The following is a 13,436-nucleotide window of genomic DNA, read 5'->3' on the forward strand; positions in this document are numbered from 1 at the left end:
CCTCTTCACAGTGAGGAGTTATAAATGAGAGCTCTTTGTCTAGCACCCAGACTGTGGCAATCCCCTTATGTTGACACATAAGAAGGTCTTGTGTCACTCTGTCTTTAGGGGTGCTAACTGGCACACAGATCTAAACGCCTTTTGGGTACGGGCTGTTAAGGTTCTACAATTCACTCTGACAAACCCCCAGTGCAGACAAAGCATAACAAGAGTCAATATTTCTTGACAGTGTGTGACTTTGGCGGCCTTTAAAGCACACAGGCATGGCTGAAAAATTACTCAAATTGAAAATAGACTCAATATTTTAATCTATACCGTGCATACTGGAAATTATGCGTGCTTTGTCAGTATTTGTAGATGAAAGAAAAGAGCTTCGGTATCGTCTGGATGAAAATTCAATGTAATAGTAAATTTTGAAAATAGATTTTGATGAAAGGGCAATGACACACAAAATTTCTAAAAGGTCTTCATAGCAAACACTGCGCCCTGTGATTGCTAAATACTTTGTTATTTTAATCGGCTGAATATAAAAAAACATTGATGCAGTGGCATGATGAACAGAAAAGGACTAAAGGGCTGCAATCACCAAGAGTGGACGCAATCTGATAACATAAAACACACATCAAAACTGCCCAGAAGAGCTGTTACCATGATAACAAAATGGAAATGGCCCACTTTGTTGCTACAGTAGTTTTGAGTGAGGAATGGAGAGAAAGAGAGAGACAGAGAGAAGGAGAGTAAAGGAGGGAGGGGGGGCAAACATACAGACCCAACACTCAATAGTAAAAAAGGGGCATTTTGAATGTGGAGCAGAGACAAGCAGAGACAGAATTACACATAATTATCCCGGCCAGCTAAGCCTCCACTCTTGGTGTAATTAATGCCATTCAGCTGGGAAAAGGTTTAAAATCAATGATATATTTGGGAATGTTTCAGTGATTTCTTCACATTCAACAAGTCTGTTTTAACAAGTCCCAGACAGACACTTCTTACACTCACTGCTAAGCTCAATAACTTTCAAGAGATATCGGAAATAAAGTCTGAAGTAAACCTGGAAGGATTGCTGCAGGATTTTGAGGTCGAAGTTAGCTAGTTAGAATTATTTCAGATATTTTTCCGTCACTGACTGCTTTTATCATACATTTGATGTGAAACCCCACACATGCTTTGCTCTCACTGCATGTAATTCAAAATACATTACAGGATTTATTTGTTGAGAGTGTGGTGTGATGTAGCATTCATTTGCTGTCCTTCCAGGTGGCGCTCATTATGCTGGCCATAAAATGTAATTTACTTTTGGATTAACATTTGAACTGCTGTTCAAATAGCTCAAGGCATGAAAATGAGTGTCAATTGTGTTCAGTGTGGCCTCTATTTTTAGTGTTTCTTTCCTTCCACTGATGAGTTTTCAGTAGTATGAGAGTAAAGCTTATAATAAACAAGCTTCACTTTCTGGCACATGTAAGTGATTAAATAAAAAATAAAAGACCTACGCTTTTAAATTAATGGATTCTCTAAATCATGCTATTTCCTACAAATGTGGCAGAGTGAAGTAAAGTGCAGCAGGACAACACCCACAATATTGAGGAGGAGATTAATTATTTTTTAAATCCATCATAATAAAGCAACAAGACTTAGATCTGTTTTGTAAAACAGAGCAAGATTTGATGAATTAGCATATCCAGGCTGCCTTTACAGGCAAAGCAGATCTCCGCAGCATCACTTGAGTGGAGCAGCACCTTCCATTGTGTAAGATGTTTATTGTTTGGGGCTCCCCATCAGGAGTTGCACAGCTCTCACTCTCATGTTCCAACACCCCCACACTTCTGCTCCTTGATTGGTTAATGAGGTCCACTGCCACCGTTCCAAGCGGAGGAAGTGATTGGCTCTACCACCCCCATGCTGCCATTAGGCCCCAGCGACAGTTCTCGTCGGACGCATGTGTGTCAGCCCTCGTCATGTTAACTGACACATATGTGATGTCACCCACGGGTGGGGGGTAACAAATGTCCCAGAAAGTGGCAGAGCAGCCTACATCCAACACCCTCATCTGTGTACATGATAAAGATCTCGTCATTATCACTTGACGAGTATCAGGGTTGGAAATGAGAGTAGGCAAATTGGCTGCATTTCGTATGCAAATGTATTTCAAACGCAAGAAACTGGGCTGGTTACAGTTATGGAGATGTCACCATGGAAGCAAAGAGCGGACTTTAGAAGAAGCACAAACAACATGGAGATTATGCACAGTAATATAGCATAGTGAGTAAACAGGCAGCAAACATCTGCCCCTCTGAAACATCCTCAGGCACAAATACTGATCTCTAGAAAGAAGTGAGAGGAGAAGGTTTCTTTTGGCGATCAATACATAAAATTGATTCTTTATGCACTGTCAGCAACTTCAAATTAAATGGTCTATGTCCTTACTTCACTAAATTATCAGGATTTCAAAGACACATCTTACATGGAGGCCAACAGTCCTCTATAGATGTCTTTATAATAAAAATGTGTCAAGTGGCAAAGGTGAAAAGACCAACAAGTTCACCATATCAACTTGAAAGGTGATGATATGTCAATACAGTTTTCACAACTTGTTTCTGCTGGCCAAGAAATCAGTTATTGCAGTTTCAGTGATCAGTGATCCAAATGAAGTCAGAAACTAACTTCCGCACACCAATCTACTCACATGTAACTTAGCCACAGTTTATAATCGGTCAAAGAGTAGACATAATATCCACCACTGTTTTCACTCTGCTCTCTGTCATCTGCTCTGAGTAGTCACACTGTTTGCTTTATCTTTGCCAAACCTCTGAAGCAAGAACCCAGACTGTGTAAAGGGCCTCTTTGACTTCATCATCTCTCTCGCCCTAACACTTCCACCCATGCAACTGCAAATCCTCCTGTGTTTATTTAGTCTTGTACTTATGCGTTCACCTCAGCCTTCTTCTCAGCTTCTTTCCGCCCTCTCGGCATTTGTTGCGTCTTCCTTCTCTTCTTCTTCTCCTACTTCCAACTGCCTCCTCCCTCCATCTCTCACCTTTCTTTCTTGTGTCCAGACGTAGCACTCTCTTCCCAGCGACGGGTTCTCGACTCTCCAGATGGCGCAGTCATTTCCACAGACGCTCGACTTCAAAGGCCGGGGGGGCTGGAGGTGGGTGGGGGGGTCATCCACCACAGTGGCGAGTGATCCAGCACTGAAACACACTCAGTCACTCTCACGCCACTGGTTTTAATGAGATGATCTGCCTGACGTTTGGTGAAAAGTTCAGAGAGCAGGCGACACTGTATAACACTATGACATTTGGGCAGTAATAGTATTCCGGCAGAAATGATTGAGTAATAAGCCAGACCTGAATTTAACTAATAAAAATGACATTTTTTTGTCATATTTTTTATGATTCAACCTTTGTTCATGTGTCATGTTTTCCCAAAACCAAAAACAGAAGTAAAACTGATCTTGCAGTTTCAGGCACGTGGAGCTGCAATTGCTGAATGCCTCTCCATCTGTCTGCTGTGCCTAAATGCAACACAATGGTCTATTATTTATTTCTGCATCATTCGCCTTCAGTGAATAGACTCACAACAGTGAAATGTTAAACTGATCAAATCCCTCATGGGATTTCCTAAGAGGAAAGTTGGTTTATGGTCAGGTGCTCCCTTAATTAGTCCCTTTAATGAATAATTCACATTGCTGTCATTTTGCCATGCGGGTTAGTAATCGTGATTTCCATTATCCTTAAGGAGGACTTTCTGTTAAATGCTGCCATGAGTGCTAAAGGATGCTTCCCATACATTTGTAATATGTTTCTGTCTGAGGCCATTCTGCAGCTGTTTGACACATCACAAAGCATATATATATGTGTGTATATATATATATATATATATATATGATCAGCATGCTGTCTTCATCCTGGCATTTCCAGCATTCTTGCTCTTAATTTTGTTCCCTAATGTGGGAAGTTGGCAGTTGTCCAGTAAAATAAGTAGGTTTATTCTTTTAACCATGCAGCCTCTATCAAACTAATGGGATCTCTTACAAGACTATATAAGACCTTATGTTTTCCATTTGGTGCCAAACCATACAATATTAATATTACAAACATATACAGTATTTACTGGAGTAGTTAAAGTCTACGCAACAGACCTACACTTTCTATTTTGCTACAAGTGTTTTTCTTTTTTTGATACAATAAATTTATGAGTCACAAAACAACAATGAAAGTGAGTGGGAATGAAAAAATACAAGTTGCACAGCAGGAGAGAGAGGAGGGAGGGCTAGTGACGTTCAAGTTTAGTGTATAACGGTAACGCGGGTATAGGATATCACTCAGCATGTCCATATGACAGGATGTATCACTGCTGCAGACTCTCCACAGTGGAGCACGTCACCGCCAACGAGAGGACCAAGATCTTTTCTAAAATATACACTGAATGTACAAACCACTGTACTCTGTACAATGAATTATAAGGTAGAATAAGGTTTTTCAATTATACAGAGGTGACTCACATCTTGCAGAGTTCCTATGGTGACCGGAACAAGTAGGTTACAGTGAATGAACGACGATTCCAGGTTATTCATGAAAACACCCTCTATTGTGAGGCTGCGGGCCACAGGTATTATGTGTGATTTTTGTTATTGATTCATTCATCTGCAGTTCTGTAACATGTGTCCTACATCTCTAACCGGGAAGAACCAGACATCAGGCTTAGCAATGAAAAGGTAAACCAGTCACCACCCTGGGTACTGCAGGGGCTTGGTCCTCCACCCACACAGAGACACTTCAAGTAATAAAGACATTTCCTCTTTCTGGGCACTTCTTTGGGCGGACACTTCACCGCTCTCCTTTGTGAGGTGGAGGTGGGTGATCACAGGAAGAAGAAAAAAAAAGGGCAGCTATCTGGCTTTTCAATGCACAGCAGGAAGCTCTAGGCAGCCCTTAATCTGCCCACGCCTCAGAAACCATACACTGATATCAACCAAGCAGGGAAATGGATAAAGATGAATGATCACAGGAGCCACACTTTATCACCTTTTTAATAACTCTTAGAGGCCAAATGGTCTGCTGGTGAGCTATACCTCACACATGAAACTTTGTCACCTTTAGCGGTACAGATACAAGTATATCACAATGAATATCTGTATTGCACCTGTCTCAGAGGAGCAGCTCTTAGAGGTTCAGTTCTTGAGCTTTAAGCATGAATAACAAGCTAACTTTGCATTCACAGAAAGAAATATATGCCTTGATTTGCAGTCTAATAATAAATATTTGAGCTTAAGTCTCTCTGCCCTGGCTGTCTTCTGTATTACAGCCCCATATAATAACAATCCCATGTCTCCATAGTGTTATCAACAATTACAAAATCCATTATGCATCCATCCCATGAAGAAAAGAGAGCGAGGCCTGGATCGTGGCCTCTGGGGATTATCACACTATATGGTTCACATAAAAGCATTCCTGCATTCCTTATGCACACTCTACAAGAACAAGCGCTGTCTACATCCAAGAACACGCATGTGTCAGCCCACATCCATGATGTAGTCAAACTCCACTGACAAACAGTGCTGCAGGTAGACAGCTCAGCCCCTGCACACGTGTACACACCCAATCTAGAGGCTTGTTTAGAAAACAGGTACATGACATTTTATTTCTATGCTGAAACTGTAACTTTCTAAATCTGGGGCTAAAGCTTTGGTTAAAGCATATAAGCATATAGAGGACACAGGGTAGACATTGTTCAATTAAAGTTAAATTACAGTTAATTAAAGCCACAGATCTTCTGACTGCAGCATTGTTGTGTAACATGACCCTGCTGAGTGATACTCAATGGCACAAGAGTACACAAATGATAGTAACTTTGGTTCAAAGATACAGAGACAGGTAAGTAGGAACTAGATGCAGATAAAAAATAAACTCACGATGTCCTTATATTGTTTATTATCATGGTGGTGCAGTTGGCCCCAGGACTAAACAGACCATTAAATCTTTTCCAGCAGATGTTTCTATGCAGGTCACAAACTTTACCCACAATTGAATTAAGCAAATTCTCATACTGTGGAACTGTAGTTTTTGCTATGACCCAAGCCATCCAATACATCTCCCATATGACATTTTGATAAGGTGCATTGTACAAACTAACACAAGAAGTCTACAGTCTGGGTCCTCCTGACAAAATATAATCTACTTTTGTTTCCATTTTGTGTACAAGTGCCTTACTGGTCTGATCTCTGTAGTCCCCATTATAACCCTCTCTGCTGTTTTCATCCTTGTCTCCCTCTCTCCTCGCCCTTTCCTTAGCCGTTCTCCCCTTTAGCTGACACAGGATCAGATATCTGGAGAGAAATGTTACACTGACAAAGATGGCGGCAACAGGGTGTAGATTTCAGGGCGTACAGTATGTGGCACCCTGAATCTACATATCAGCATGAAGGGAAAGTCTATCATAGTCTTTTGACTTTGTCAGATGTGTACTATGCAAAATGCTAACGTCAAATCAAAGAAAGGTGTTTAATGTTCTTTGAATAAAACGAAGTAAGAAAATATATTAGTATAAACACACTGGGAATGTTCACAAGAATGGCTTTCACACTCAAACAACGGGTGGTGTTGTCCAGCTGCAGCACCTGTTAATGATTTGACCACTAATTGCTCTGTGAGCAGCTGCTGCTGATGGTTAAGAAACACAGAGGGATGTATAACAAGGCCAGAGGTTACACTCAGGCCCAGTTAGTCTCTCTAATCTGCTCGTCTAAAAGCGTAGCCTCTGAGGGGAGCAGGGTGCAGCTCCTCAGCAAACAGCCATGGCTTTTGGATGCGTTTTATGGTATGTTTCATTGATGCTGTGAGTTTTTGGACACTTAATTTGTTTCAATTACCTTTAAAATAGAGACTTTAATTAGATGCTTGTGTTTTACTGGCCTCTCTCACAGGGTTTCTTGGATTTGTTTTTTGCTGTTTGACGGCAGTGATGGTTTGCCAGCTATAAAAGGTAATGGCTTTTTCCTTGATTACAACATTAGACCTCAGAGATATCTGCTGTTGCTTCATTTTAATTGCTAATTCTACAGGGTATGGATATCCATACACGTCTGACTTGCGTAACCTAGGCGATGATGGAGAAGATGAAGTGTTGACCTCTCCAACCTCAGAGAGACCTGTTAATGGTGATCTGAGAGACTGGGGCCTGGAAAACCCAGCAAAGCCTCAACCAGGCCTGATCAAACCTCAGTCAACCTCACTTGATGTTGCTTCTCTAAACAGTATGGACACCTCTCCGAGCACTAGTGGTGCTGGTCATTATGCTCAAGCAATCTCTTCCTACAAGCCTGCTTCATCTAGCCAGTCTCAGGCTGCGAATTCTCCTGGCTCCAGTGCACATGGGGGTGACTCTCATAACATTCCCCGTCTTGTCTTTGAGCAAGTCTTTCAATATCCCTCTGAAAATAAGGACCCGGCTCCTTCAAGTAATGACGGAGCCTCCAATACTGCAGGAGATTACAGCCTAGCCCATGGCATGAGTGAGGGGTCTTCAAGTGAAAATGCCTCAGAATCCTCATTCCCAAGTTACCCAGCTAATGCAGGAGCTCAGCCCGTCTTCACATCTGGGGAAAGAAGTTCATCCTCCCTTAACTTTGGTCAAACAAGTTACTGGCCACACAATGACAAGACCACCTCTTGGCTTCCACAAGAACCAGTGAGCACCCAAAAAGTGGTTTCCCCATGGGTGAGTAAGCCTCTCTTACCTCCTACACCACCTCCAAGCTACATTATCCAGTCCAGGAATGGCTACCAGCGAGACAGTGAGGTGTCAAAGGGCCTGTAATAAGCCAACCAGCTGCCCCTAAGGGTGCCAGGAACCCTCAAAGGTGTGTCAACTACTTCCGAACTGAAGTCTGTCTAAATCCTTTTGAACAAACATCCTTTGAAGAAATTATGCCTTATCACTGTTTGTCTTCCAGAACAAAATGGTAACTGGCATGGATGTTGTGCCAACCGAACAGGTACATGTTTCAATTAATCTCAATGTTTCACAGTAACTGTCCTGTGACCATTAACCTCTGCTTTCTTGCTTGCAGAATGATGTGCCCTCAAAAGCAAATAAAGGTTTTTAAATTTGAATCATTTACTGTGAATGCTCTTCCATTTGAATGATTTTAATTTGCAACCTCATACAGTATTTGCTCAAGACTCACTTGAAACCTAATTGCAAATCCTTAAATGGAAGTAAAGCCTGAGTGTACTGCACAAGAAAACAATATATCAACAAGACAAACTGAGAAAACAAAGTGCAACTTTTCTACCTTCAGTGTGAAGCATAGAACTTTAAACACTCAGATGTGTTGAGCCTTGGAGCCTCAGTGCCTTGGGTGAAACAAATGTCAGACTACACTGGTGTCTTCATACTTTAGTACAAGTGTACCAATATACAAATGCAAGTGGTTTACCTTGGCATTGAAATCCTTGTTTCCCAAATCCCCTGCAACAAAGAAGGCACTCAGTGTTAGACAAATGGAGTTGCTTTATTTTGCCACAGCAATGTAAAAGTCTATTCACAACTCTGAGCGCACTAAGAAATGTGCTTGTTAGAGATGTGAAAAAGGGTTAAAAATGCCCAATTTGAGAGGTACCTACTCAATCACATCTAGGATATGAATGTAAACATTAAACTTGCAGAAGCACAAACTCATTGTGAAAAGCAATAGATTAAATATATTACATTCCGCCATTAAAACTGATTAGAAAGTGAGTGGGTTGTGTACCTCAGCGGTCCACACAGACAGGTGTGCATGAGGGGACGCTTACCATATGAAGTCTGTACAATGGCTGCAGAACGTCGGCTGCTTGAAAAACCTCGCAATAAATTTGTGGTTTTTCACTTCGTGCACATTTTTCTGCCGCAAAGCACCTTTGCGGGCGAATCGGTTCCCAACCCCAGCCGAGTCATTATAATGTAAAAGGTGGTCAGCCATAATAGGAAAACAAAACAAAAAACTACACAGCCACGACTTCGCGTTGTCCCGACCGATTTCTGAGAGCTTCTTGTCTCTTCACAGCTCTTGACAAGTGGTGCTGATTTCTGTCGGAGCGCTCGGACCGCACGCCTCTCCTCTGCCTGGACCACAGCTGAGCGCTTCTTTTTCATTCAAAGTGACGTCGGCGAAGTCCGCCTTTCACGTACTGTGGGAATATTGCACTTCACTTTCAGCACTAAATTAATGACACAACACGTTATAGAATTAACATTATAGCATTAGTGACATATGGATACCTAAATACAAGAGAAGTACGTCCACTATTACTCTATGTGTATTAGCTCAGGTGATTTGTTACTGTTACAGGAAATGCATGGAAAAATAGTTTTAACATTAATGATGTAAAGTGAAAGGATGTCTTACCTGCGCACAACTAATACATAGATGTGCACCCAAGTGGCCAGGATGAGCAATATATATTTTAAAATATATATATGTTTGATTAGCCTACATGTAAAGAATGCTGAGGCCTACATAATTTAATTGGTCACGGGGAATGTTTTGTCTATAATATTGTGAATAATATTATTAAGAGTACTGTCCTGCTCTGCATGAAAAGTGCCCTAAGATAACTTATGATCTGATCTGGTGCCATGTAGATAAAATTGATTTGATTTGAAATTGACATGATGCAAGAAGCGAAAAGGTGATGAGAGAAGACTTTCAGACATCATAACGGTCTGCTAATTGTACTTTCTATAGCCATTTTTAAGAAACTAAACATGCTTCCTAATCTTGGCCTCTTCTACATAAACCTAGTAGCTATCTACTGGCATTTCAACTTGTTTGGAGCTCTTTGCTTTCACTATAGGCTGTTATATAGGCTACATATTTGAGAATTTATCTGTTTTTGTAGCTTAAGTTCAAATGGGCTATGTTAAACTTGATAGCCAACCACAGTATGTATTCATTATAGTTAGATCATTGGATTTATTTTTATTTAATTCGATAATCCAGATAATAAAGTGTTTTGTTTTTTTTTTTATTTAGGCTGAAATTTCACTTTAATGCGCATTTTGTTTGACCAATGACCAGAAACACTTGAAACTGAAAAAATACGAGGAGCACTTGAAGGCGACATGTCCCTCCATCCGTTGCTGACCACCCCACAAACAGACTCTGGTGTTGTGCGCCATCCTGTGGATTTAAACCAAATTAGCAGATCAAGCCGAGAATTAATGCCCAGTCTCAGGTTGAAATACGACATCAACAAAGTCGCATGTCGTTCCTGATTCAGATTGGCGATTGTGGCAGCCATCTCAAATATTACACTTAAGTTTAAATAAACCCTTGTCCTGATCTATCACGGAGCTCCATGGACTTCATGGTATGGTTTTTGTCCTGACATGCAATGTGAATTGTGGGAGTCCAGTCAAGTTCTAGACACATCTCAGGGATAATTATAGCGAAGAGGACACACCTGGTCCACAATTTGGAGCGCTGCAGCAAAGGGTACCGAAAAAACTGGCAAAATATTCTTAAAAACTTGTTTTTGTCTTTGTCATTCTGGCTTATTGAATTGTAGACTGAAAACAATGGTGATTTATTGCGTTAAAATTAATACTACAGAACAATAAAGTGAAGGGAGCCGCTCAGTTTGGCCGGGGGGGGTGAGTGAAGGAAAAAAGATGTGCCGTTTCTATGGCAACAGGGAGACGCTGCGTCGCCTCGGAAAACGGATGTGGCGTAGAGCGAGGACGCCGTAGTTTTTGAACTGTTTTGAGCGGCGAAATCAGTGCTGAAAGTAAGTCGCTTTTAAGTCCATATATTGCATTTTCACCAGCACTCTGCCCTTTTTAGCACGCCATTAGTCTGCCCATGAAAGCTTGCAAGAAGCATTAGTGGACCTCGAGCGCGAGACCGGTCTGCTTTAGCTCGGCTAGCGTTAGGTGCAACATGTTTGCTAATGTCGTGTCAGTTCTTTAAATAGTTTTCAGTTAGTTTGTGAACACTGCTAGTTATAATTATTAGGTAGTGGCCATGTCACGTTATGGTATCATGTTTCATATAAGAAGGTCTCCACTTTAAAACTGAGTGAGTAAGTCAGCTAAACACTCATTGTTGCTAGCTAACGTAGGCAATGCTTGACAACAGACTAGTTCATTTATCTCTTATTAGCCGTGATAATGCATTTATCCCCTCAGGACACCATGAGTAAAGGCGCGGACTCATGGGAGAGGCTGGACACTGAGTTTGACCACTTCCTACTGGACATGAAGCCCTATGTCCTAAAACACCCCAACAAGTCAGGTAAGACTTAATTTCGTCGCTGTCCACTTCATTGAACATAGTGAAGCATCAGTGATGCGGCAAACTTAATTGCAGACTCTGTTTAGTGCTGTTTGAAGAACATGTGTCATGCTAAACCAAACTAATGTAATAGTCTCAATCACCTGTAACACCATTTCCTCGGTCCTTCTCCCATCCACTGGTCTCAGAGCGCCAGCGATGTGCGGTATGGATAAAGAAGCTGTGTGACCCGGCCTCATGTGGTTCAGGTCTCACGGGTCGTAAGAACCGCAACCTGTATGCCCGTTTACTCCTTCACATGCTCAAAAGAGGGGTCCTGGAGATGCCTTTTATCAGCAAACCAGAGCCTGGCAGCCTCAAGACGCTCCCTACCTACATGGTAAGAATGGCTGCTTCATCACATCATAAATATAGCAGTATTGCTATGTAGTTGTGAGACAACTTTAAAGTATACAGCACCTCAAAAATTCTGTCATTATCAAGTTTTCTTGAAGAGCCTTTTATTATAGGCAACATACCCTCAGCAGCAATCATTGGAATGGATTTCGTATACTGATACACTTAATTAAGCTAATCTCCATCTCCTGTTACTGAATTTTAATTCCTAGTCCATCTATTTTGATGAGCCACTGAGTGGTCGGCCTGTGGAGTACAGCAATGCAGGTCTGCCTGACTGGGTGACAGGAGAGCTGGGTGGCTATACAGACGACACTTTGACTCTCGGCCTGCTTAAGGACAGAACCAGTTCCACACCTATTGCAACTCATCACAGGTACCTTTCCACCGTACGTCATCTTGGTCAAATATGTACAGGGTTAGTCTGGAAATTGAGAATGACAGTCTTTCATCTGGATTTATGGTGTTCAGTTGTGTATGCAAGGTGCTGCAGTTTAAGATTATTTTTTAGGTGTGCAAAATCAAATGAAGAATTGAAGTGAATTACTTTCTTTTCAGGGCTACAAACAAACATGTGGTAACAGAGATTTTTAAGGATTCCAGCTTAATAGCTTCATATTTTTATGCACTAAAGTGTGATACATGTTACATGAACAAAAGACCAGATTTAAAGGTCGGACACCTGGGTCTGCACTGTTGGGCGTCACAAATGTGGCACTTTGACCCACATTATTATACAGGGGCATATTATTTTCCATATTATCACACTTATTAACCTTTGATCCTGCCTGCTGGAGCTGTAGTGAGCTGTAGCTGTCTTTTTGCACATCACTGTTGATGTAGAAAATCATGTCTGTCTGAATCATTTTACTGTCCTTCTCTGACCATTCATGTCAGTTAAATTCTTACCCCAATGATCACGCTATGTTCAGGGTCATCTATATCAAAAGATGTTGGACACATTCCTCTGAGATTCTGGTGCATGTTGACACGATTGCATCACACAAGATCACATCACTGCAAATTTATCAGCTTCACATTCATGAAATCTCCCTTTCTACTACATCCCAAAAGTGTTCTACTAGATTTAGATGTGTAGACTGAGGAGGCCACTGGAGTACATTGAACTTAATGTCATGTTCATGAAACCAGTTTGAAATAGCATTTCCTTTGTGACATGGTACATTATGATGCTGGAAATAGTTATTAGAAGATGGGTTAACTGGCTATGTAGCAGGTGGTCAGCAACAGTACTCAGATAGGCTGCTGCATTCAAACCATGATTGATCAGTATGAAGGGGTCCAGAGTCAGCCAAGAAAATATTCTCTACACTATTACACCACCACCAGCAGCCTGTAGTGTTGGCACAAGGTCAGTTTGGGTCCGTGGATTCATGCTTTTGATGTCAAATTCCAAACCTATCATTTTCGTGTCTCTGCAGAAATCCATATTTATCTGACCAGGCTACGTTTTTTTTTCAGTTTTTAACTGTCTAGTTTTGGAGAACCTGCTGTCTCAGATTTCTATTCTTGACTGACAGCAGTGGAACCTGGTGTGGTTCTCTGCTGTTTTAGGCCACCTGCTTCATGGTTTGATGAGCTGTCTTTCTGAGAGGCTAAAGAGTTGTAAAGAGTGGTTATCTAAGTTACTTCAGCCTTTCTGTCAGCTCTTATTGGTCTTGCCACTCTCCTCTGACCTCTCTCATCAGTCATTCCCATCTGCAGATCTGCCTCTCGCTGGATGATTTTTGTTTTTGCA

General features: G+C 41.4%; 3 protein-coding genes across 5 annotated transcripts in view; 2 read left to right on the top strand and 1 right to left on the bottom strand.

Annotated features, from left to right (window-relative positions):
- prkcab (protein kinase C, alpha, b) overlaps positions 1-9,107 on the bottom strand; it is a 91,560-nt gene extending 82,453 nt beyond the window's left edge. For both annotated transcript variants that reach the window (XM_018670836.1, XM_018670829.1), the window contains exons 1-2: positions 8,802-9,107; positions 8,444-8,475 (exon numbers count right to left, since the gene is read on the bottom strand). In XM_018670836.1, the coding sequence (XP_018526352.1) occupies positions 8,444-8,475; positions 8,802-8,968 (199 nt within the window). In that variant the 5' untranslated portion in view covers positions 8,969-9,107. The remainder of the gene's footprint in view (positions 1-8,443; positions 8,476-8,801) is intronic.
- On the top strand, positions 6,663-8,117 carry LOC108879547 (uncharacterized). Of its 2 annotated transcripts, XR_007814093.1 has the most exons (5): positions 6,663-6,822; positions 6,929-6,987; positions 7,067-7,864; positions 7,958-7,999; positions 8,075-8,117. XR_007814093.1 is itself a non-coding variant. In XM_018670843.2 (4 exons), the coding sequence occupies exons 1-3, from the start codon at positions 6,800-6,802 to the stop codon at positions 7,819-7,821; spliced, it is 837 nt and encodes a 278-aa protein (XP_018526359.1). In that variant the 5' UTR covers positions 6,663-6,799; the 3' UTR covers positions 7,822-7,864; positions 7,958-8,117. The 2 variants fall into 2 exon arrangements, 1 of the variants encoding a protein (XP_018526359.1); XM_018670843.2 differs by having other exon boundaries at positions 7,958-8,117.
- A 1,536-nt stretch (positions 9,108-10,643) lies between the features above and the next one.
- cep112 (centrosomal protein 112) overlaps positions 10,644-13,436 on the top strand; it is a 94,454-nt gene continuing 91,661 nt past the window's right edge. Inside the window, 4 exon segments of the mRNA XM_018670857.2 lie at positions 10,644-10,775; positions 11,176-11,281; positions 11,470-11,660; positions 11,890-12,053. Of these exon segments, the coding sequence (XP_018526373.1) occupies positions 11,182-11,281; positions 11,470-11,660; positions 11,890-12,053 (455 nt within the window). The 5' untranslated portion in view covers positions 10,644-10,775; positions 11,176-11,181.

The sequence above is a fragment of the Lates calcarifer genome, linkage group LG11, assembly GCF_001640805.2.
Source record: "Lates calcarifer isolate ASB-BC8 linkage group LG11, TLL_Latcal_v3, whole genome shotgun sequence".
NCBI classification, from domain to species: Eukaryota; Metazoa; Chordata; class Actinopteri; family Centropomidae; genus Lates; species Lates calcarifer.

Bases quoted from the DNA above. Each gene is read 5' to 3' on its own strand.
- LOC108879547 (XM_018670843.2), top strand. From the start codon at position 6,800: ATGGCTTTTGGATGCGTTTTATG. The intron at 6,823-6,928 runs GTATGTTTCATT...CCTCTCTCACAG, and splicing joins GCTTTTGGATGCGTTTTATG to GGTTTCTTGGATTTGTTTTT. The intron at 6,988-7,066 runs GTAATGGCTTTT...CTAATTCTACAG, and splicing joins TGGTTTGCCAGCTATAAAAG to GGTATGGATATCCATACACG.